The sequence below is a fragment of the Pieris napi genome, chromosome 9 (assembly GCF_905475465.1).
Source record: "Pieris napi chromosome 9, ilPieNapi1.2, whole genome shotgun sequence".
In the NCBI taxonomy this organism is placed as follows: Eukaryota; Metazoa; Arthropoda; class Insecta; order Lepidoptera; family Pieridae; genus Pieris; species Pieris napi.
This window is the reverse complement of record NC_062242.1, coordinates 6,887,717-6,914,646: the sequence shown is the minus strand read 5'-3', so window position 1 is coordinate 6,914,646 and position 26,930 is coordinate 6,887,717. Positions and strand designations below refer to the sequence as shown.

Genomic DNA, 26,930 nt, shown 5'->3' with positions numbered 1-26,930 from the left:
TTGACTCGTAATGAACTTTGGTGTTAATAAAAACATCGTAACGAGGAAGTTGCTTTTTAATTCCTTATACAATCCCATTTTGTTACGTAAACTATATAATATTAACAAATGTATGTTTGTGAAGACAGAAGCGCCTTAAAAACTATAGACAAAACGGATTTAATAAAATACAAAACATATTATTTGTGATGATGTAACAGTGAAAGAAAGATAAAAATTGTGTTAATTCATGTAATTTATACAAATTTATATTTTATTCACTAACGTACATAAATAAAAAAATATTTATTTTTAAACACCGATAACATTCCAATTATAGCTATAGATCATTTATTAAATTAAACTATTTAAAAACTTATTTCGTAAATAAAAATTGAACCCTTATTTTCCTAAAACTTAATGTAAATATCACACTGGCGTAACCTCGTTACGTATAAAATTACTATATTAAATAAAAAAAAAATATCCTTTGCGGAAATACAGTTTCGTCAATTACATATCAGACTTATAAATTATTATATCATTGAACGTTTTCTTTGAGCCAATTTAAAGCGCAATTGAAGTTAAATATTAAATACGTCGTGTATGTAAAAATTAACAACGAATATTGTCCGAAAACAGTCAAAAGTGAAGCCCAAATTAGCATGGATAATTTAAAGAATAAAATAAATTAAAACGTCGGTCGATTAATTACGTAATACATTATACCTCATAAGCGACTTCCTTTTTTATTTGTTAGTATAACTTTGGCAAATTTCATCAACAGTTATAATATGATGAAAGTAATACGGCTTATTGTTAAAAACCATTACAAAAAGAGATATGGTCCTATTTTAAATAACTCGTAACACGCAAGCGAATTGAAACCATAGACTATAAAACTGAGGGTTCACAATTGCTTGAAATGTTGTAATGAAAGTCTTACAAAGTACTTTCTAATGAGAACTGTTCATTCTGCTCTTGATAAATCTGCCAATAAGTTTGATTGCTCTAAAGGCGTAGTTAGGTGAAAGTCTTTGACGTAGCAAGTAGTAAGCCACTAGGTTTAATGTGAGCAGCATAACTAATAACATACACATGTCAAACCAATAAGTTACTTGAGACATACCCATTAGCTTGACGAAGTATCTGAAAAAAAAACACATTTTATTTTCACTATACATTTGAATTTATTACTTTATTATTCGTCATACTTATTGAAGTTTAAATTTCTAATGTAACAATAAACATTGTAAGTCGGAAAAATTTAGTTAATTTTATTAGCAGGTTATATTTGCAGTGTAAGGGCTAATTAAGTTATTATTTTTTTTATTTAAAAAAGGGTTTGCCAACAGGCATTACGGTAAAAGCTTACATGAACACACGAACATAATAATAAACTAATTGTATACTTCTTAATAGGCAAACACAGCAGCTTTATACTTAATAACTAATGTAAACAGAATCAGTACAAACTATAAATATGTGATCTATTCGGAAAATTAGCGGAACTGAGAGTTCAAAGTCGAGACTAGCGCTAAGATACTCACTTAACATTTCTATATTCACAATAATCTACGTCATCGGGACATATCAGGTCTGCCCTAGAGTCTCCATAAATTGCAACAACAAGTCCTTCGAGTCCATATCGCATGAAAGAACAGGCCCTTGCCATCTTCCAGATTAAAGGAGGTGGGTCATCACCGTTTCCAATGCCATATACTGATAATAACATTAGAGGAACTGTTACTACTGGACCGACGAACATTGAGTTCTGAAAAAAAAAAATATTGGTTGTTTGTAAAGTAGGTTTACGATCGAGATGTTTACGTGATAACGTCTTATTGGTGATATAAGTTTTTGGGAAGTAAGGAATTAATGAAGATAACAATTTTTTCAAATTTTAAATTACATCTATCGTTTTATTCACACTTTTGAATTGAATTCGACTATGATATACATTTTTCTTCATACATTCACGGAATGACTGGCAGCGCTCGAGATGAGACGGGAGATCGGTCCGTCTCTCTCTCGTTATACCTGCGATCGCGCTCGTGAGGTTTTGGTGTGACACAAGTTTCTGAACATGTCACCTGACTAAAACGATTTTAAAGACGTTATCTGTTATGTTTCGAAATTAACTCCTTAACTTACCACTATACTTAATGTAGAAGATATAACAGTTCCCATAGATTCAGCAACTAATGCAACCAGTATACACGTACTAACGAACATGAATATTCGCGATAGCTCCATAGGCTGCGCAGTCGCAGGATACACAATAGCCAAGTATATAAGAGCGAAGAAAATTGTCGCAGGCGTCCTCGATACAAACATGGCCGCAAAGTATGGTTTTAGGCCGTACCATCTGTTAAAGTACTCCCGTTTTATAAGCATCACTTCTGTAGGAACTGAAAAACAAATAATTTAAGAAAATCCACTGTTCCAATATTTGCGCTTGTTTGCGGTATGAAGTTTTCAATGATAGCAAACCATCCAATATAGCTCTAAACAATATTACTACCGTACTTACAAGCAAGTAAAATAGGCATCATCGGTGTGTACAACATTGCAAGGATGCTGGCAAAGCAGAATCCGAAATTATATAATGTTTTTGATCCGTCAAAGCCTATGTTCGTGAATAGAGATCCTATGATGGTTCCAATGAAGAGGTGCATAGAGAACCTAAGCCATAAGTAGCCCTGTAATAATGAAAATCACCATCTATAATTATTAATCATAATTCAAAATTATTATTAATAATTTGCCATTTTGGACACAGAAATATTTAACAAAGATTGGTAAGCACAACTAGTGCTAGAGGATGTTACAGTAGAATATTGTGTTAGCAGAAATGTGTCTAAGATATTTCTACTTTTTGAGATATATTGTGTTTAGCTATAAATCTTATATGTTCTATTTTTACGGTAAATTATGCTCATTAAGGTTTCTTAATCTCATAAGCGAGGTGTTTTTCTTAATCATCGGAGTTCCGCCCCGAGAGTAATGTTAATTGAGCTTGACGTTGGCACTTTCTTCAGCATTTAAATTATGGTATGTGAGCGGTTATTATAGAGTAAAATTATGTCCTTAATTTTTTTTTGAAGAGAAAACTTCTTTAGCGGCGTTGTACAATTTTTTTGGAATGGGTGAAAAATGTTAAACTCGCGTCAGGGCACGTGACCTGATCGAAAATTCGTAAGACGGATGGAGAGTAGACAGCTGGCAGCAGTATTTAATGTAATATAAATTGTCATGTTTGTGTACGATAGCGCAATAAATAAATATTGTATGCTACCACATAAATTATAGTACTTTTATACTGATAATTAAAGAAATTCGTGCAAAATTATTCCCTAACCATTCCAAAATATCAAAAATGCACAACCTTAATATTCAAGTTTTCACTTCTGCCGGCACTCCCGGAGTGCATTCCGTCGTTTTTCTATCTAGGATACCTAATAGCTTACTAACCACGCGATCATACAGATCTGTGGCCGAGAAGCTAAACAGCAGGCTTTCCCTTTCCTAGAAAGGACTAGTTCTAGTGGGCTTGGCTGGCTTGACTAACTATCCTCATGATATTTATGGGCGTGTCGGTGCCTGCTGACCGGCGGTACCTCTTGTACTATTCATCTTGATGAAACTATATTATTTATAGCAATGAATTCTTGTTATTGTACACTTACCCTATTCCTGGATGTTTGCAACACCATTCGTCTAGCCAGCACCTTGAACTGCTGGTACCCAGTACTCTCGTAATGATAATTGTGTTTCTCTATCACTCCTGTATTCAATTGTTCTATCTCTTCTTCTCCTCCCTGTAATTCTTCTATATCGTAGTTTCTCCATCGTTCGCATCGACCATTTTCTACTCCTTGTACCATTTTATCAACATGGGACCCATATTCCCCACTTGATACTTCAATAACTAAAAAACATTGTTAAATTACTGTTATGTTTTTTTTTCAATCGTTGTAAAGGAGGTTTTAATGTTTACGCTTAGATCTTTTAATTATGCTTTCCCGTCACGTCAACAGAACCGGGAATAGGTAATAATTTTATAATCATGGTAAACTCCACTCTATAAAGTTTCTTTTCAAGGTTATTGATCTATATTATGACTATTATATATTTTTTTCGACATAATCGTATTGGCTTAGAATGTAAGGATAGTGTATGTATTTTTTCTGAATTTATAAATAAATCTTACTTACTAAAATCAGCTGGATTATACGTCGTCGGACACGGTAAGCCTATTTCCTGTAAGAATGGTACAACCCCAGTTGAAGTTCCCTGATAAGCGCATCTGCCATCAGCTACAACGTATACGTGGTCAAATACCGAGAATAACCGTGCTGAGGGCGTGTGGACTGAACAAACAACAGTACGCCCTCCACGAGCGACCCGTTTTAATAGCGATACGCAAGTCGATGATGCCACGTCGTCTAACCCTCTGCAAAATGAATAATACCTCAGATTACCTCACTTCAGCCTTGTGATTCTGTAACTCACACTAGGAGGGAGCTTGTAGTTTATTGTTTATCAGAATGCCAAATCGTAAAATTACTGCTTTACGACCTGACCGACCGATATGAGAGCGACCGCCGCTGTGAAAACCGCTGTGTGAGTTCGAAAAGTGAGTTACAGAATCGCAGGGCAGGTGCTGTTAACATATTGTGTCGGTTTACAATAAAACTTTGATGAAAAATGAACATTTGCAGCAACTCCTTGAGGCCTTTCAGTCGATTCAACCTTGCATTGTTAATTATTTACTATTTCTTAGTTATATTCCTACCTAATTACTATTTATGAATGTATAGTTTTTGTATATTCCCTGACCTGTGCGACTTCTTTAATACAAAAAGTCACCTCGGGATTTGCTGCCTGTGCAAGCATAAAATTATACAAAGCAAATACAGATTTTTTATCAAAGCGGTACAATATAGACTATGAGACCTCTAACGCGAGTTCTAGATTCGACCTTGGAATACCAATAGAAAATACAATTAGATTCTATAAAACACTGATGTTTCTTGATGGAGTTTTAGTTTTTAAAAGAAAAATGCGTTTTGTATTAAAAATATTGGCAAAACAATTGCTGATGTCGATTATAGAATTAATGAGCTCTGCCTAAGCTAAGCGCAATTTCTTTCATTATTTTTTTTATACAAAAGGTAGGAGGTAGGCTCACCTAATGATAAGTGCCGCCCACGGACACTGTCAATGCCAGAGGGTTCGCGACTCCGTTGCTGGCCTTTTAAGAATTGATACGCTCTTTTAAAATTAATAGTGAAAACACAACGATTCGTTGCATATTGTATGTTTATAACCTTTAGAATGTAAGTACAAAATGTTTTTCGTCAAATAAAGTGATTTTTATTTAATATTTTTTTATTTTCTTTAAATCTAAACCATAGCTAATGGACTTCTAGATACATACGTAGTAGGCTCATCTAGGAAAATCACAGGTGGATTGTTAACCAACTCCAGAGCAATGGCAAGACGCTTCCTTTCGCCGCCAGACAGATTTTCTGTAACTGTGTTTCTGGCTTTGTTCAGTCTTAGAAGTTGTATTATTTCCTCCACCTGGGAAAGCAGAAACTGTTTATATTACTTCTTCTTTTATGGGGTTTCCGTAACTAAGTACCTAGCCTTCGACACAAGTAAGTGATCTATACATATATGATCAGTTGTCGTAGATTTGGTTATAGATTTGTGAGGGAAGCCTGGTTGGGTAGCCTTCCCGGGCTAAGACGGTTACGCATTCAGGTATACACTTTTCGTTATATTATATATATCTAAAGCATTATTGCTATAAATTAAGCAAAAACTTATAAATGTACCTAGGTATCTCATTATCTGACGTCTGATTTAAGGAAGCATAAATCGTCTGATAAAAGACCTTTTTCATAAATAACTCTGAGTACAGCTATGTTGGAAAATGTTCTAAAATACAATCGTTAGAGAAACAAAAAAAGTATCAAAAATCTAATTTATATAGATTACTCATTTATCTATTTAAAATAGTACAGAGACTAGGCGAAAATTTTAATATTTGAATCTATGTAATTCGCATGCGTCATTTCCTTAACAATTAAAGTCACTAACCTAACCCTAGGAAAATTACCTGACTCACAAAGCTTTTGACACGTGATAATTATGACACAAATTACTATAGTAACCATTTAAACTGTTATTAAAATATTATTTTGCTAAGCAATTTGTCCTTTATTAACATTCATACTTGTATTAAATTCTAAAATGAAACGTGCACGCTTAAACGTAAATAACTTTACGTAAACAAAGAAAAATAACGTACAACAACAGTCTTCTTGGCCTTATCCAAGTTATCACCAAGCTTCAAGTCCGCAGCCATCAACATCGCTTCTTGAACGGTGATGAGGGGCTGTAGGAGATCATCTTGCATGATATATCTGGACAGCTTTCTGAAGAGATTAACGTCTCTTGGATTTCCGTTGGTGCTGATTACCCCCGAAGCACCTAAAACTCTGAAATTCGAAAATTATTTCTTAATATTTCTTGACGCGAACTTCGTTACGCCTTAATATGATTGTTTTACTTAGCCTACCTTTTTAGTAACTACAGATAAACATATTGAACATTTTCATACGCATAGAGACTATTATTTACCAGCCCTCTTCGAGGTTTGCGCTTAGCAACATATACTCAAAGATTTTGGCATTTATCATTAATATTTACTCAATATTAGCTCGCAGGAAGTAAAATGATTTTCTTATTATTCTTAAGGATATTGTATTTATATGTAGTTGTCTATTAAAATAATTGCTTGACACAGACATGTTACATAATGAAACGATTACAATTTTCTTAACGAGCTGATAATAATACATTTGAATACCAGTTGTATTCCGATAGCTAGCGCTTGCAGAATTTATAGCTGTCAAAGGTGAATTTAAAAAGTAAAAAATACTAAAGATTATAATTATTTATCACCAACTTTTTGAACTTTAAACTCACTTGTCAAAGATATAATGTATGCACATTTAATTAAAATTCTAGTCATTGTTTTACTACTCAATAAATGTAGCTGTATTCTACAAGAGACTTCAAAGAGATTCCACAAAAATAACTAATTTTTGTCGCGGTTTTTTCATAACCTAACCTAACCTTCACCATGGCCCTGAACTGCTCTGTTGCCACGAGGCCTCCAGAACTCTAAATCCGGCCCTGCTAGCAGCAGTGGCACTTGGCAGTAATATTCAGAGAAAAGCATTTTTTTTTTAAATATAAATCTTAAGCACCATTTAGTTTGTTAATACGAAGAGTTTTATTATTAAACAACTACTTTAATTAAAAAACTTCAAAAAAGTGCGAAATGCGTAAAATATTTTACAATCCTATTTAACTTATGTGTTTTACCTCATTCAGTATTCGAAATAGGTATTTACGAATATTACCTGTAACCAGCCAGGACATTGAGCAATGTGCTTTTTCCCGCTCCTGAAGGACCCAATATGGCAGTCAATTGTCCAGATCGAAACTCCCCATTGATGCTGCGCAGGATAAACTTGGATACTGGAAAAGAATATAAATAAGTTGCCAAGTGTCAAAAATGGGCCCGCGCCATATAGTGCTATAGACAACGTCAAGTGAACTGTATAGATGTGTGTGGTCCTGGTCGTTTGAAATACATTCCTTGAAAAAAACACAATATTTTTTCTAGTTTTGGCATAAGAATGTGCATCTGATGATGTCATTGTGAATGCGTTGCACAAGTTTCAGGACTTAAATACAATGGACATCCTCCGCTGACAAAACAAATGAGGCAAATTTTATATTTTAATAAAAAATACAAACTGTCTCGTAGTGACCTTACGTCTGATCGCCTGACCTCTGTCTGTGGACATGTTTTGAATTAAGACTAGAAGAAGAACTATGGCAATGGTTTTTCTTCTAGTCTTCATTGGTACCTATAGGTAAAATAGGTACCAATTTTACTCTAGGTACCAATGTAACTAGAGTACAATTGGTACCTATATTTCTTTTAATCTTTTTTTCTACCATAAACTAAGGCAAAATTAAAAATATAACTGTCATTCTTATTGGTAACACAACACGATTATGACATATAACGTGATTTATGAATCGCCGTAAGCCTAGGGGCTTATATGATTAACGTTATCTGTTATTCTGTATGTATATTGTATATATTGTATGTTTACATCACTATTTGTAGAACGTGTATGCAATATTACTGCTTATAAAATTAAAGCTGTATACAAATAAACAGCAATTAAAATATTTCCCTCTACAATACATAGACTATGTTTATTTTGGACATTGACTTTAAATTACTAAAGTAATATGATTTCAGTTTTACCTACTAAATTTAAAGGGTTGATTTAAAAAAATCAGAATTATACTGGATAAGTTTCGAACAAGAAAGTATACCTATTGTGACAATTAAGATTTTTCTAAATCTCTATTATATATATACACATATTATAAATATTACTAATAAATCATAGATGTATGTCATAACCAGTGTAACATATACAATTATTCATAATTAAATAAAGTCAGTCAGGGTCACTCAATTGCCGACATTCATGCGACAGTTACTTTGTTATACTATTGATAATTACTAGATTTTACTAAAATAAATACCAATTCATGTTCTTGATACTACAATTTGATTAGGTACTTCAGTTTCTTTATTGAATGAGGATTGACAAAATGCAAACGCAATAAACAAGCAACACATCCCGCCATTTATCGGAGCGTTCAAGTATTACTTCACGCAATTTTTGGAGATTATTGATTCCTTATTGTTCACATTGTTGAATTTATCTATAGTCGGTGATGGAAATGCCTACAGAAAACTGCTAGCTATCTCAATTTATAAAGTAAACACACTTAAACACTCAATTTTATAAATATTGGAAACTAATATATTGGTAGACTAGACACTAGATATTTTAGTAAACAAGCGTGCAAGAAAAGCACAATCTGAAACTGAATATCGAAAAATATTAAAATAAAAAATTACGTTTTATAACGCCATTAGATAACGTTACTGATTAGGATCAAATGTCAGGAAGTAATATTCATGTGGCTGAACATATATTCTGTGGTGTCATATTCTCTATACATACTATATGTTCTTAATTCTTATGGTTATAGATAAAGCGACATGAATTACGAACTATGAATTTTTTGCGAATGTTTTCAAAATCAGGAGCGAGATCTTTTCAGCGCTTCTATTTCAGGTTTCGCTTATGTTTCATATTTGAAAAATTCACCTGTGCATAATATAGTATTAAACCTTTTTTGATATCCCAGTGATACCCCACGCTTTCTAGAAGGTATTAAGGAATGTGCATTAAGAATTCATAGATCTTATAGATCAGACCTTTTTTTTTGTTTCAACTAGTAAGTTAAAAAGTTGTTAACCTTAACAGTTCGTTGGCTTTATAATATATTTAAATATAATGTTTAAAGAACTTCATTCCTCATTACAATTTATTTTGTACATGGGAAACTTATATACGAACGAGATACACGTCGCCATCATACAGGCGCACTATAGAAAATCGAGGTCTGTTTCATGTCAAAAATCGATAACTTTATATATTGTATTAAATAGAGTTTCAAATATAGCTCAGGTGCTTTACTTTTATTTAAGTATGTGTGTATAAATAAATGATAAAAACAACAGTTTAAAGAAATGGCCTTTATTGTATTTCCTTATCGACAATATGGTGAATAAAGTAGTGAATAGTTATTTTTTCATTACTTTATCACAACACAACAATAATACCTCATACCTATTTTAATAAGTAATTATGTGCGATTACTAATATTTATTTCGTTAAAGATTTAATGTGTAAAAATACATTTTTTGTAAAGTACTTGAAAAAATATGTATATTAATGTGTAAATACCGCGAAATGCGTGCAAAATGAAGATAAAACGCCTTGTTATCAATAAATAACCGCAAACTAATCAATTAAATAATTCAACTTTAGAGGTTTTCTGTTTCCTGCCTTGTATTATACCTTTCGCGATAACTTTCGAAACTCACGCACGCACGTATCCGCGATTGTTATTCTTGAATATCTACGCTACAAAACAATATCAAATGTAAAGCACCGGGAGGCATCGGCAACTGTCAAAATATCGACGAAGTTAAAAAAACTGTCTTTTTCCCCTCACTTACTTACTGTTAATTTTATTAATATAAACATAATTATAAAATCTACTATTTTATATTTTCGGCAAAAATCTGCATACCATGGGCTTTCTAAAATTATATTAACTATTCCTACAAATTTTTGAAAGAAATTAATTTTAAAAGATGCGAACAGATCTGTAATAGACATTCTTTGACATACTTACTTTGCCGAAATAAAAAAATCATATTCCAAATGAAAATCATGCAAAATTAATAGATAGATTATATTAAAGTTCTACTCTTATACTATTCAATAAACTTTTAAAAGTGCGTGAATAGCAATAATAGTAAAATCTACCATTTTCCATAGTGAGCCGTCGTAATTTTCTCTAATCTTTAATGCCCTTTTAAATTGGTTAAGCACGCTAATATTAAGAATTTTAGTTAAATTAATTTGAATGAAATTAAGTCGTTTAATTAATTACTTTGAGAGAACGAGTTGTCTTAGTTACGGATTGACGAATTCTGAAATCATAGCCTTGCATTGAGTATTTAGTTTCACGTATAAAATAACGTCATTGCTCTAACATATACATTATACATACGAGTATATTTATTCGCAATCTTCTTGCGTTGTTAACTCCTATAGTAGTTTTTAAATGTTGTCTCGTTATGCTCATGCTTAACAATACATGCAAAACAATGTCATGGAACATCAGCTTCATATAAAAACTCGTCCACTCCGTTTTGTCAATGGCAGATTGCATAATTGCCTTGGATGAGAAAACCTGTATGATGCGTATTTTCTCATTAGCTTATTTGGGGTGGAAAAATACAGTGAGCGTCATTACAATGTATGTGTAACCTCAATAGCTCCAAGAGCCTCATCAAGGTAGGTTCGTTGATCGATCATAACAGTACAATTACAATACAATTACCAAATATTTGCGGTCGTGTCGTATTGATAACAGGTTATAGAGTATATGAAAAGAATTCAATTATGATGATAGTAAGATAGTGTAGATAAGTTTGCCTGACAAGTTTAATTTTTTAAGTAGATATTCACAAAATAATACCTATATAAGAGTTAAGTTAAAATATGTCCTAAAGGTCCCATAATATAGGGGAACGCATTTCTAATGCAGAAAAAGATGAAGATAATTCATCAAAATATTTAAATTTTTATGATTCCGTTCTCTCCGTTTAAATGACACGGTGATCTTTTTTTTATTATTTCTCTTTGGACTTTTGTATAAAAATATGCTCTTTTATATAAAAATGTATGGTAACCATGGTAACAGGCACAGCTAACTTTATCCAAGCTCAGATAGGGGACGAAGTAAGTAAGACTTCCTAGACCGGATATATTAGTGTGTGCCCGTAGCGGCAAGTTACCGGATTGCGTTGCATGTATTCTTGCAAAAGTGAATGCCGGTGTACGGTATCTTCGAAGTGGTTAAATACACTTGGGGCCAACTCTTATAAATGTGGTATCAATTAACATCCGGTTTCTATTACTAAAATACCTAATAACGGGTCGTTGATTGGTAGTACATTTATAGAGAACTCGTTTGTCTTTTGCTCCCCAGAACTACGACTTGCCTTGTTTTTTTCGATGAAAACCAGGCGTTAGTAAGGCTATAGATTTAACTTTGGTTCTACAGAAATTGTATTGTATTTTCATTTGAGTGCCAAATAACCGGCGTGGGAAGCGGTGGCAAGCAGTAGTACCGCCAGCGCGTTCAAATTTTCTTAGGGAAGCACTATTTACGCGCGTCTTGCACCTTATACTATCGCATATAAGACTGATATATTTAGTTGCACACTGTATGAATTCACAAGGGTCGCATTATTGATAATTTGTTAAAAAAAAGTGTAGCTTTAATGTTTTCTTGTTTTAAGTATATGTCATATGTTCTTAGTTAAATTTTTGTATTAATAAGCTTTCTATTGAATTAGTATAAGTTGCTGTAAGAATATAAAATAAGGAAATAAATGAATGTACTATGTATGAAAAAATAGTATTACGAATCCTCTAACGAAGGGTACATAAAATAAAAATACCTATATAATTATATTTTTTTGTGAGTCTCCCTTCTCTTTGTTGAAGCAAAGTGGAAGTCAGCTATAGAGCGGTAGTGCATTCACGTGCCATGTTGTAAGTAGGCCGAGCCGCACGTGAGCGCGCAAAACTTTTCGATTCACAAATTCAATTGAGCTTACTATATAACTGGTATTTGTTAGTATTTAGAAACGCGTTCCTGTGGACTTCCTAGCAACTATAATCAATCAAATTAATGGTATTGATACTAATGCTGAGTAAGGACTTGGATTATTACATCCTTTGTAAACATATCTATGTTCAACAAATCAGTGTACAAGGTGTAGTACCTATCAATTCGTATATTATCAGCAAAACTAATACAAAAACTTTTTTATATTAGTAAATGTTAAAATCCGCCGGCGAGTTTTGTTTCTATTGTCTGGGATTACCCAATTTGCTTCCTAGAAGAAAAGCCATTTACGGGAAAAGAACACCGCAGTTAATTTTAACAACAAGGGTGTTAGAAAGGTTACCGTCGTTGAAACAATATGATAATGAAGTGAATTATAAAACATTATGAGATCGTAAATCATAACATACTCTTCTTAATAGATGACACTATAAGGAGAAAAAGTTTATGAGAATTTTATGTTTATTTTGTGAATATGTTCAGAGTTATTAATGACTCGATTTTTTGAAGTTATACTTCTTTAGGCGCGTTATTAAAAATTGATGAGAGTGAAATTTTACGATGCGCGCGCACCGTTACACAAAATTATCAGTATGAAGTTGCCCACGGAAGATGCTACGGCATTGGACATAATTTAAAAACAACATTCGAATAATAATAGAATTTATGTTACACTTAATGTAAAAGAATAATAATAAATATTTATTTATTTAATTTTTCAAAATATGTAAACTGAACTTTATTGACTATAATGACTCCTTTTCCAGTCTTTGATTATTTAATTGTAATTAGTTCTTTGCATGCAATCAAAAACTATTTTTAATAATGCCAAAGAAGTATAACTTCTTACGCGCGTACATAAGTACACGCACCCTTTTTTTATATAGGCATCAATACAATCATAGATTTGAAAATTTCAAAATCTTTGTACACTTTTTTATAATCCTAATTGTAAGATATTAGGTATAGAGATTATTCGATCAAACCGTATCGTTCTTTACTTTAGTATCGGTAGCTCAAAGTTATGATAATTACGAATTGCAGATTTGTTCGCATTTTACTAATTTAATATTGCCGGGTAACAACAAATCCAGGCTGTTTAAGTACATCGTTAAAAGCTAAACCTAATAATCATAAAGCATTATCCTAAAGTTATTTGCGGCGCAAATAGCGGTGTTGTTGTTACTTCCGTACCAATAATGAAGGCTCATTCACGCTAAATCACTAATTATTTAGGATTTTGTAAACCAATAATCAATATTTATATTGTTACACCAACTCTTATTTAAACAAACCTTTTTGTTCAACGTAAATGCCTTTTATTAATTTATATTTGTTTTGTATTTGACATGTATCTGTGAATACATTTTAATAAATGAATCATAAAAAAAAATTATGATTTTTCCGAAATTAATTAAACAATGACGTAGGAAATTTACATTATTGGCGTTGATATATACATAGATATTATAACGACAACATAAGAATATGAATAAACATGTAAAACCGATACCACGACGATATATAATTAAATAGTTTTGTTAAACTTTTTTTATTATCTCTTCGTGTATGTTATCTTTACTTATGAGTGCTTGCAACATTAAAATTGTATTTTATTTTTCTTTTACCAATGTAACAGTATGCCGAGCGTTGACAAGTTAATAAATATCCATATATCTTCTATGCGTGTGTTTGTAATAAAACCCCACCGGATGGACCGGATTCTAGAATGGTCCAGATTTATAATTAGACTTTTTTTATTAAAGACGTGAGTACAGGAAAAAGTTTCTCGGATACACTAGTATAAAATATAATCATTTATATTTGTTAGCTCTTAATATCTTTAATAGTCTGAAGATCTGTATTAGCTCTTCAGACTATAAAGTAAGACACTAAGGCCACAATAAGTGTATGGGAACAGTTATTTACGTAAATAACGTCAAATGACCGACAGAAAGTACTTTGGTGCACAGCCGGGGTTCGAACCTATGAACTTAGGCATGAGAGTCGCAAGTCAACGAAACCACTATGCCACCAATGCTCATTAAAAAGTATACCAGTATATTAAATTACTGTAAATAGAGAAAACATTTTCGCACAACTTTCTCAAGCTTATTACGACACGTACCTTTTCATCTTCATATCGCAAAGAACTCGTTTTTTTAATGTCACACTAGATCCCGACAAAATCAGATGATTACTTAATTGTATTTGCAGCGACTGAGGAGCCTATTTCTTAGATTGTAAATAACGTATAAAATATTAAAGAAAATTAAGAGTAACAGTACCTAATATAATTTTTAAAAAGTCTGTTTTAAACTTATTTATTTGCTATTTAGAAGAAATTTATTTATCAAAATAATATTAGAATAGGTATTCCAGTTAAATACGTTTGTAGGTTCAATAAAAAACTGACTTGTGTTTGGTTTGACTTATTTCATGTTTTACCGGGATGACGCGAATTAGAAGAAAGATAATTCATTCTGTTTGTAAGAAAAAACGGTTTATACTAACAAAAACGTAGCCTTGAAGGTATCTGAATCTTGATTTTAAAACAATCCATCACTCATTACAGTGCTATGGGTCATTAATATCATAATGACCCATAGCACTGTAATGAGTAATATCATAAAGGTCATTATTATCATTACTTAGTCTTCTGTCAGCCGAAAAACAAAACTACTATAATGTTCTCACTGATTAGCAAAGTTTGAAGAGTTAAAATCACCTAGGTCTTGACTTAGTCACGTGTAAGCTTTCTAAAACGATTGGCCAATATTTCGTGGCTAGAATTAGCACTAACCTTGGAGACTGATCGCTCTCATACTTCGGTTCAACGACTTGTTATATAGTGTATTTATTTTGCTGCATTACGTAATACCTAATATCCTATCAAAATTATACAAAAACTGAATAAATTATTAAAGTAAATCTTTATTGACTTTGTTGCTGTTTATACAATACTGAATCAATCTTTGTTTACACCTATTGAAATTTCTACAGCGCTATTTAATCATCCAAGTAATTTATATTATTACCCCTTCCCTATTTACCAATAATTTGGTTTCCAAGTAATAGATTATTAGCGTCAAATATTGACTTCACAAAACGTTTATACGCATTCATAAGTACTTAGGCTCTGCGACATTTAAATAATATTCACAGCAAATATCTCGTCAATGTAGTGAAGAAGTTTTTTTCCACTATGTGTTTGATTTACACATGCAAAATACATTGAAATATATATTATAACATATTAATATATTAAAGCGAAAAATAAACTTTGAACACAGTTCAATGGAAGTCTACACTTTATCTGGCCTTTGTTTTTCAAACTTTAGAGAGACAAAGACTTTATAAAAGTTTGGGTTTTTTCAGCGCATTGTCAGTTTTTTTTTATCGTTGAGTAATGAAAAAATAAGCACACCATATTGTAATAAATCATAATTAATAAATTATTAATTTATATTTATATTTTACATACATGCATCACCTTTAAGGTTATTTCTATGATTAAACACGACAACAACTTTTTGTCAAATTAAAAAAGATGACATGTGATATGCATAATGTGCAAAAGATACTCAAAATATATTCTGCAAGACAAGGAAAAATATTGAATTATCTGTTGTCTCAAGAAATACCCAGGATTCATATTAAAAATATGGCTTTCGGTAGATAAGTACTGCTTACAGAATCGCTTTCTACAGAAATATGTATGGGGATAGTACTTTTAAGATACGACACGATATTGTAACGAGTAGATGAGTACAGAGATGTACAGAGATCGCTATCTAATTGAAATCTGCAACATTATAATGTTCCTACATGAGGCAGTATGGACCTTAACCTGTACGATTGCTACTAGAATTTTTTTTATAGAAAAAGGGGCAAACAGAGATGAGGCTCACCTGATGTTAAGTTACGCCGATGGACCCTCTCAATACCATAGGGCTCGCGAGTGCTTTGCCGGCCTTTTAATAATTAGAACGCTCTTTTCTTGAAGGACGCTAAGTCGAATTGAAGTAGTTCAGTGGGTACCTGGTTCCACACACAAAAAACTGCCTTAACGCTCACTCGTGTAACGACGTTGAGGTGATTCGAGTGGAATTTTGTATTCTGATTTCCTGGAATTTTAAACTGACATTATAGCTATGGGACATAATAAAACTAACCTTTTCCATTGGATACGGTGTAAGATAAATCTTGAAAGCTGAGGTTTATTGGTGGTCGCTGCGGAAGATGAGAGAGGTGGGCTCGTCCTAGAGGGGATGACATCTGTATCTCCATTGTTTCACTAGCTTCTCATTATCTTTCTGAAACAAGAATTTCAGTACAAAGTACGATTAGATATGTACCTTAACTCCTATACTTAAGCTACGTTTGAAATACCAGGGAGTGATAAACGAAAGACGACGATGGTTTTTGAGAAAAGGCTATCAGACACGCAACACATTCTGTTATTCCTTTAAAAACAATTGATTTATGTATCTGTTTCGCGATCAATTGTTTTTCAAATAGGCAAGTAAACATTAGCCTTATGTGCCCGACACACACCTTTTTAAGTTAAGCCCTTTTGCTTGCGATGTTTTCCTTCACCGGACGAGCGAGTGTTAAATGCAGACACAAAGTCCATTCGTTCACAGCTCGTAATCGAACCGATGGCCTGAGAGGCCCACGCTGATTCCACTAGGCCAACACTGTTTTTTTTAGGTTTATTTAAAAACTCACACGACATAAAATTAATTGAACATAAATGGGAGTGTCTTGTTTTTAACGATCTAGACTTGCTGACGCTTTAGTAAAAAAAGTGTTTCAATAAACATTTCGTTCATATATCTATATTAATTTAGAGATCATTGTCCTATTCATCAATAACGGATTCTAGATTTTTACTTATAATACGTATTTGTCGGCTATTCTCACAAATATTTCCTTTTGTATCAAAACGAAATTAAAGCTATTTTAAAAGCCGTCCTCGACTTCGCGCCGGCTTATATATATTTTTAACGCAGGCAGAATCCTGATTATCATGTTTTAAATAGTAGTCAAACTAAGAAGTTTTGATAAACATACAAAAATGTCCTCTTCATAATATTCAAATAGTAATAAATCTTGCCAAAATCAACAAATTATACCAAAGAATATAAATCCAACAACAGATATTAAATGTAAAAATATAACCTTCTATAAATCATCAAATAGTAGTTTTCTGATAATATACGTCAATCGTTTGATTTATACGTGGAAACAGTTTTTTGTAAACATTCTTGTAATTTGCCGATATAATGTATAGTGGAATTAAAATATTATAATTAATTCCACTATTCGATAATGTTACACACAATTGCACGTGCTGTAATCGGTTAAGTAAGCGTCCATAATAATTATATCTGACATATGCAAAGATAAATATAAAAAATATTCATCGACCAAAGTACGAATTTTTAGTTCATTATTTTCCTAATTTATTCACGTTTTTTTCACGTATATAATAGGATTTTTGACATTTGTGTCATAATAACCTACGTTGAACTTTAGTTCTTTTTTTAATTTATTATTGGTTTAATTAAAATAACCAGTTGTGCTCAAGCAACGCGACGTATTTGCTGTTTCATTCTCTAAGTTATTTTTAGTTTTGAAACATATTAAACGCGCATAAACCGCGATTTCAAAATCTGTCGTTTAGTTTAATGAAGTAAATCCATAATTAGATATTACTTAATGGTATGAGGTCTAAGTAGAATTTGTATGAAAAACATTATTGAGTTGTTTGTTGACCTCGTAATATATAAACCTTCAGGTCATTTTCTATTATGTAACGTATTGATTAAAAAATATACACTTACAAACAATATTAATGGTTTTATTTAAAATGACTCAAAACAATGAGTCGCGAAGGTTAGTGCGATGTTAATATAATTCAAAAATATATTATTATTAAATGAAATAAATAATGCAGACAAGTCAACATGACATAATGTCAGCTAGCTAAAAACAGACATTATATTTTAAAACAATACAATACTGTGGCTATTGTGTGTACAAAGTTTATGTTAGATATTTTCATTTGATAAATCAAATTATGATAAGCATAAAAAAAAAAAATTAAAAGATAAATATTACAGTTTTCTTTTGTTTTTTTTACAAATTTCCTTTTGCTCTTAGTAAGTTCGGTGGTGGTTTAAGCTTACAACTAACATAAAATAAGGGGTAGTGGGGTTGCGACGCTGGATTAACAAAACTAACTTGGCTTATGGGTTCTTATATGTAAGTGACACTTCAATATTAGTATAGTCGACCTATTTTTATTTTTTTTTTAAACAGGGACCCCTACATCCTAGCCTATCAGCCACGCAATCAGGCAGATTTGTGACCGAGTGGCCAAGCAGCAGGGGAGTGTCAAAATCTCCCCTTTCTTAAAAAGGGACATTATTGCCTTAAAGGGTTGGCGTCTCCCGCCGGGCCCGGGCGACAACTACTCGGAAAATATCGTCATAATATTTATAGGCGAGTCGGGGCCCGCTGCCGACCGACCTATTGGATACTATCGGAATCGCAATATTATATTACAATTTATTAGTGTGGAAAAACTAAAGGGCTCAATTTGGCTTCAAGTGTGCGATGATTGCTAACATGGTATACGCTTCTAATTACTTACTAAAATATATATATGTAACTTAACTAACGTTAGGTTACATGACTCTTATTATTATTGTGTCCTTTGAAATCAAAATCCAGACCCTCACTTTTTAAGGCGGTATTTTATTTACTTACTGTATTCTATTCTTTTGGAAATCTTCAATGTAATTATGCCTTAAAGTCTTGTCTTGACGGTTTAAATTATTCATAAGGTTTTTAAGGAAATGTTTGCAATTTATTTTTCTACCTTTGGCTTTAAACATCTCTATATTTATATCGTGGTTAGTGGTGTGACGTATCAGACCTTCTGACATTATATCTAGACTCTAATTCATGAATTTTGCAGTCGAAAAAAATCGATTCTTAAGGGTTCTTTAAAACTTCTGTACCGATTCCATTTACATATAAAATATCGTAAGAGGCCATTAAAATATTACAAAAAAAATTGTTTACAAACTGGATTGCAAAAATTAAATTGAAACTTAAGTATGCAAGAATATTATTGTTTGTTGCTGTTTGCACAAAATTATATAATATACTAGGAAATAAACGTATATTTTCTTAATTTTTAATTCCGGTCAACCTTTAAAACTAAATTTTAAGATTGATTTTAAATGTCAACAACAAATCGATCAAAACCAAATTTCAGACGTTCTTATTATATACAAATACATGAATAACAATTGTTATGAATAATCTGCGGTTTTAATTAAATGAATGTAAATTAAAACAGCATTGTTTCGGAGAGTGGAAAATTCGTGGGCAAGTTATAACAACTATTGCTTTTCGACTTTCAACTGTTTATTAAATACGGATAATGAGGAAATGAGTTTAATACCAAATTATAAAGACAAAGAAGTTTTGTAATGCTAATGGGCGAAACAATTATATTAATAAATTTATTTCATTTTATTTATTTTCCACAAGTCTAGATAATAAAGTATACTGCTGTTGACCTTTGTGAGAGGCTGGTTCCCATAACAAGACTAGACTTACTTTATCGGCCTAGTAAAAAGATAGATGTAGTTGCAGAAAGTATGATAAAATGCCTTTCGAGATTTTAGGAATAATAAATGAGTTAGAAGAAACCTGCTTTTAGGAAAGTGTGGATAAAATATTTTGTTGGCTGTCTCATGTTTAGAATTTATCTATGGTCGCAGAAATAAAAAGATTTATAAAACGCGATGACTTGGTCAGGTTTGCATAGTGGTCCAAGCATGAATGTAATGTAATTTATTCTTCTCTGTTGTGTCAGTTTTTTCATAATTCACTAGAATTTGTTGGAGACCGGAGTTATGACTGCTTATGTTTTAGGCCCCGTAAGTAATAAAGTAATAATAATCAGCCTGAAATTGGCGTATTGCAAGAGATTGTACATCATACTATTTAGCTTGAAATTGTCAGAAACGTTTACTTACATAAGTTATGTATTACATATAATACAATATTGTATTATATTGTAAAAAAAATTGTTAATAGTTTAACGTGATATCAACTTACCTGGCAAAAAGTTTTTGTAGTAATTATTATAACTCGATAATATGTTAAAATTATTTACGAAACATCGAAATATTAATCTTATCGAAATATTTTTGATCCTTCTGACCTGTCATTGAACGTTAAATATCATTAAAAAACTATAAACATTATGATTTATTAAGTTTTGTTCGTTTTACTTCTCTGTATTATTCTGCTGTATATGTATGCTAGAGTAACGTGGATATATGTACGAAGAGTTTCTACATTTTCACACAAAACGAGTTACAGGTATACAATTAACCACGCGCTTGAATCGTGGAGCTTTTTTCCCTCAAAATCCAATGCTTTGTGACATAAGGAAAGCCTAGTTAAGTCTTGATTTGAATCTTAGTCTTATAAACCCGATCTACAACAATATAAAGAACACACATATAAACTTAAATTTATAACTAAACTAACTAGAAGTCTTTGAAAATACTAAACTTTATTCATAAGAAAAAAATAGTTTATTAGTATTTTAAATTATATCCACATAAAACTGAATACATTCATTATATCTCCAATTGTAATTCAGTACTCCTAAATAGGAACATTATCGACTAAAATGCATGAAATTATCAGTTCGTACTTTGCTTTTATTGTTAGGTTGGTTCAGGAAATAACGTTCCAATATCACTATCACACAGATGGCGTTCCAATTATATCCCGATAATATAACATCGTTTCATTTTTGTTGCAACTGTTATGCTCATGGTACATAGTTTGTATGAGGAGACCCTCACGGTATGTACGCATTTAAAACTCGCACTTACAGTAAAGAAAATCATCGCGAGGAAACCAGGAGGCAAACGGGCAGTAGGCTCACCTGATGTTAAGTAATACCGCCGCCCATGGACACTCACACTGCCAGAAGGCTCGCAAGCGCGCTGCCGGCCTCTTAAGAATTGGTACGCTCTTTTCTTGGAGGACCCAAAGTCGAATTGGTTCGGAAAAGCTTAAGTGTGTATATATATGTTAAATTATTTTAATTAAAAATATTACTTCTATATGTTTCAGTAATCTCAAAATCACATTAGCGAGAGACAAAGAGACTTCTTTTTCATTTTACCATTGAACATACATCATGTCTTATAAGTATACAATTATTTAAAATCTCTTTAAATAGATAAGTTAGTTCTATGGAAATATGAAAAACACAGATTTTTATACATCTTGATTTAATATAAATCTTAATAATAAGCAATTACGCAACAACAGGTAACTGTATTATTATTTATGGGCTTGACACAAGTATGTGGTGACATTTTTCACACATTATTATCTATGACAAATTAGGTACGGCAACATAGTATAGCCTGATAGCCTTAGTAAGGTCAAGTTTAATCCTTGAAATTAGATGAAGTTGAAGAAATTAAATACAAAATACATACTATGAAGAAACCCACTCTCGTTAATCGAGTAGTGTAAATTCAAGGAGAACTCTAACTCCCTATACATCACTTTGTATGTAATAAGTTCTTGATTTAATTACCACGGGGTGTTTTAACATTTTAAAAGGCTTTAAAAGAAAATCTATTTATTGTAATAGCAAAATTTCGATGAAGCATCTAGTCATCATGAATTAAGGCCGAACCTAGACGAAATGTTTAATCAAGATTGATGCTGCATTTTCCACGTCACCACGTCAAAGAGATTTGAAGATGGGGCCTGGATAATTAAAATAAACATATAAATTTTTAAATCAAAGTATTAACTGGTAACTTGGTAATTTTTAATGTATTAACAAAACAAAGTTAAAACAACTCTTTAAGTCTAATGGACTACCAACCAGGCTCCAGAAGATAAACCATTCCTTATATGGAAATTGTATTCGTTTTTACAACAAACTTTCAAGCGAAATTAGAGAATTATCACTAAATAAATTCAAAGCTCTCGTAAATTAATCAATAAAGCTTTTTATAAATTTGACGAATATTTAAACGATCCCAATCCTTGCGATTGATGTGCTCCAGTTCAAACAATTTGTATGACTCAAAACTCAGCGATTAAAAAGAGTGGCGGAGTCGCTCTTCGCCCTTGACTTGCGAACTGGTAGTTAATGTAAATTAAAAATTATTTTAACTTATTTTCTGACGCTCACAAGTATACTTGTTTACCTATATGAATAACGTTATTTTGACTTGACTATACGAGTATAAACTGATTAGGCGTAAAACACGTTACGAGGTCTCTGAAAACATCCGCAATGTCAGTTTTTGGCATGGAATTTTCCTATAACTCATGTTGCCGTGTTTTTTATTACATTGTTTGTGCTATGAGACTTTTTGTACGCCATTAATTCTTAAGAGATGCCAATCAAAGTGATGCTAAAAATAAAACGCGAATATTAGTCATAGATTTTTCGTCTTAAACTTCTTTTCAACAATTTTAAAGTGTCTTTCAGTGCTTTAACCCCCGAAAATCACCCATTTTTTTTTGAATCCTTATTGTTTCGCAGAAAGACGAAACCAGTATGTAAGTCAGTTAACTTTAAAATATTTAAGTTGTCTTCTTATAGTGATGTATATCTACATAATTTTTGTATTGAAATATATTTAAATATAAATGTGGAGGATGTATATATTCTATGGCAAATCAATGCATTGAACTGCCAAAAACTAACGGTTGAAATATCCGTAATATTCTCGAAAAATATCGACAATCAACTAATATTCTAATTTTAGATCATTCGCATCGGCAGCCCAGTGACCTTCGTCTCGTGAACTAAGGCCAAGGACATGTAATGATAATTTTATGAGTTTGATAAGCAAAAACGCATTTTAATAATAACAGCATATACCTACATACTAATATATGTTTAGCAAAGACAATTTTAATGGATTGTGACAAGGATTATAGATGTTATGCTAGTTTACAAAGCGGGATTATCCCTTTCGGTAAGCAATTTTTCCACAGACTAGACTAACAGTCAAATCTATGCGGGCATCTTGATCTAAGTTAAATATCAGAAGTGTTAATTAGAAAATTAAATAATAATTTTAAAAATATTTTTCCAAAATATAAAAAACATATATTATCCTCGACTATATAGTGTAAATATTTTTTTAAAGAAGTCCATGACCATCAGAGAAAAACATCTATAAAATTTATCATTCGACAGTGTAATTAATGATGTCTTAATATGCGTGCGTTATCAATGAATAAATCAGGAACCAGAAATGGCGATTGAGTAAATATATTTTGTATTTTTTTTTTGTGACTATATGATATTTACGCGAAAATCTATTCACACAAAATATTTTTAAATTATTTAAATATGCATAATTATAGCTAATATAAATTGATAATATTTTTTATAATAATGAACAATACGATAAAATCTATTAGTCAAATTCGAAATTAATTTAAAGAAGTATCCATTATGGCTTCTTATTTTGTATCGCGCCATTATTTCCAATAATTATTTGCTTTAAAATGTGATGAGAAGCATGATGTATTGGTTTCTGGTGCTTACAAACACTTAGTAAAAAACAACCTTAGCGATGTAAAAGATGGACGGAGAGTTTATTGGCAGTTCTCCTCGTCCGTTCAACGCCTTTGATTTGAGAAACGGCAGTGAATGTAAATTTAGATGCATAATTTTTTTCTGACGTCCATATGTGTTAGGTATATAACTACTACTTTTAATACAATTAATAATTGTTAAATTTGCTAAATATTAAACTCGGTTTCGCTACTCCCGAGGTAATTAGACAGAACGGCTCGCCAAACGTCTTATTATAAATATATTTTTGTACTTTGCTACACCGATAGTAGTACTATTACCGTACAGTATGTACGTGTGAATTACACATTATAAGGTAAATTATGTGGTTTATTTTCATACTAAATAGCTCAGTTAAAACTAATTCATGATATTATCACAAACCTGTCATGGCTAACAGCAAATTAAATCACCCTTAACATTCATGGTTAATTCATAGAACACAAACAAGTTTGTCAAATTTTTATTTTTATTTTTCACATAAATTTAAGATAAAATAGAAGTTTAAAATAAGCGGAATAATATTGAATAAAAAATAAATTGTATATCTGTTTGCTTACAATATGTTAAATATTTTTTAACATTCTTGCGATAATTATATTTTAATGTAAGACAAAATAAAGAGAAAAGTTAATATTAGTAAATAATTAATTATTCCATTTTAAATAATTAGGTCTTTTATACGTTTTGACTTGGCATATGTTATACTTGAATATTTATCTTGATTTGTTTATTATCTATGTCAACAAATCTTTATTTCAATTATAAAATTCGCAATTTTACTTTAATTAATATTTTATCAATATATCAATGGTTACGCTTCGTGATACCCGTATTGCATTTAAATTCTACATTAAGATGGCAATCAGAAATTAATTTCCACATTTAAAAACAGAGCAATGCCTACAGCGAGCGAGTATCATCCTTGAGATCGTAGGTTAGAATCCGAGCTATTTACCAATGGACTCTCTGTCTATGTGTGCATTTAACACTCGCTCGACGAAAGAAAACATCGTAAGGAATCCCGCATGTCTTAACCCAAAAAGTCGACGGCGTGTGTCAGGCACAGAAGTACGCTTTCGAAAGGTTTTGGTGTCTATAACTAAGTCAAATTACGGAAACTCATACTACGGAACGGTAAAAATCTAGCCAATTGTTTGACGCTGCAATTTTCTAAAGAAAAAAAAAACAAATTGAATTGAAACCCATATATTATCTGCTTTTACGCAAATGTAATGGTATAGTTTTACCGGAAATAATTACATGATTATAGAAAGTCATTTTTTGTTGTTTTTTTAATGCAAGGGTTTCAAAGAGAATTTTCCTGTGCATCCGCAAATAATTTGAATAATGTGAGTGTGTATGAGTGTATGTGTGTCACTTGTTTAACACAAGATTTACTTTTAATTTCTTTCCGAATGACTTTAAAGTAGAAACATGTTGTTTATACACATTTGCAGATTATTTAAAGGTTACCTTTAAAAACGAATTCTCCATATCAGTTAACAATGTTTGATAAGTTGTAGGTTTTTTGAGTTATTATTTGACCTTTGCGAGGTGACCGATTGTTGCTTAGATTCCGAGTACTACGTTTTTCCTGACTTTCGTTTCCTAAGTGAAAATGTAATTTTATCACATCGAGACTTTTTGTCTATAATTTTGGTTTTGAGTGTTTGATATTGTCCCCCAAGAAAACATCTGTATCAACTTGTTTAATTAATTTGCCGGGAAACGAACACAAGATTGTTTAGTCATGTGTGTTAACTATTGAGGCACAGAGTCGCCATTGCACTCTTCCATGACTGGAAATTAAGTTATTATTGTTAAGAAAAACATCGCTTTACATATGATGCTCTTACTTGTTATATGTTTTGACACAGCGACTTGTGTTGTATAATGGTAAATATTACTCAAGTAACAGATATTGCAATTTAGAAACTCGTATAGACCATAAATGTAAAGCTTTTAATTAATATTATAATGCAGCTTTTAAAATGTGAGAAATTTATTTTCTAAAAATAAATTTCACATTTTAAAAGTGTAACCTACTACAAAATACACAAAACATTAGAAATAAGCGTTACAATCTGAATACGAAACTTTCCCAATTTATAATTTATACTTGATAAAATTTAATAATAAAATTACGCCACTTTGGTACTACTGAGAATAACCTACGTCAAATGTACCTAATAATAAAATATTTACCGCATAATTTTCTAAAGTATTTCAATTAGTGACGCTTTTCGTTTGAGGTGAAGTATTAATTTATTATAATTTAAATACGTAGATTGATGGTGAAAGATATTTATTTATTAACTGTTACTTAATAAATAAAAGATAATCCTCATGGGTTCGATAAAGTCGCGTAGTAAAATATAGTTACTATGTTATAAAAATGTATACTTATAGTATATATTTTTAATGATCCTTTATCTTTATTTAATATATAACCCACAGAGCCTTGTATGTAAAATAAACTTCCGTCATCAAATTTAACTCTAAAATGTTTTTAACAAAGGTCGTAAAAAGAATTACAAACACGCGACAGTAAAATTATTTAATAAATAAACTAATAAATAAAACTGAAAATTTCCGGAAGGCATTAATTAGTTATTTGGAAGGTTCAAAAACTATTTAAATACAATCCTCAGTAAATATAATAGATTTTCATGTAAAACTTTCATATAATTTCTATGACCTAATTCCATAACTAAATAAATAAATATCATGGTTTAGTAAATAATAAATATACTTACATAATTTTATTTTGGAACACTGCACTGTAGTTATATCACACATATAGTCCTTTAGTATTTATTTGATTACTAGCAATGTGCGCGCATGCGCACGAGTCTGCCGTCGCGTCGGAACGAACTGAACCGGTGAACGG

General features: G+C 31.5%; 1 protein-coding gene across 1 annotated transcript; it reads right to left on the bottom strand.

The window, feature by feature from the left end:
- Positions 1–467: 467 nt before the first annotated feature.
- LOC125052260 (ATP-binding cassette sub-family G member 1-like) lies at positions 468–26,930 on the bottom strand. The gene is made up of 11 exons (XM_047652979.1): positions 26,797–26,930; positions 16,548–16,688; positions 7,422–7,539; positions 6,302–6,491; positions 5,423–5,568; positions 4,197–4,435; positions 3,669–3,910; positions 2,513–2,681; positions 2,134–2,390; positions 1,530–1,753; positions 468–1,128 (listed from the first exon to the last, which is right to left on the bottom strand). The coding sequence occupies exons 2-11, from the start codon at positions 16,660–16,662 to the stop codon at positions 936–938; spliced, it is 1,893 nt and encodes a 630-aa protein (XP_047508935.1). The 5' UTR covers positions 16,663–16,688; positions 26,797–26,930; the 3' UTR covers positions 468–935.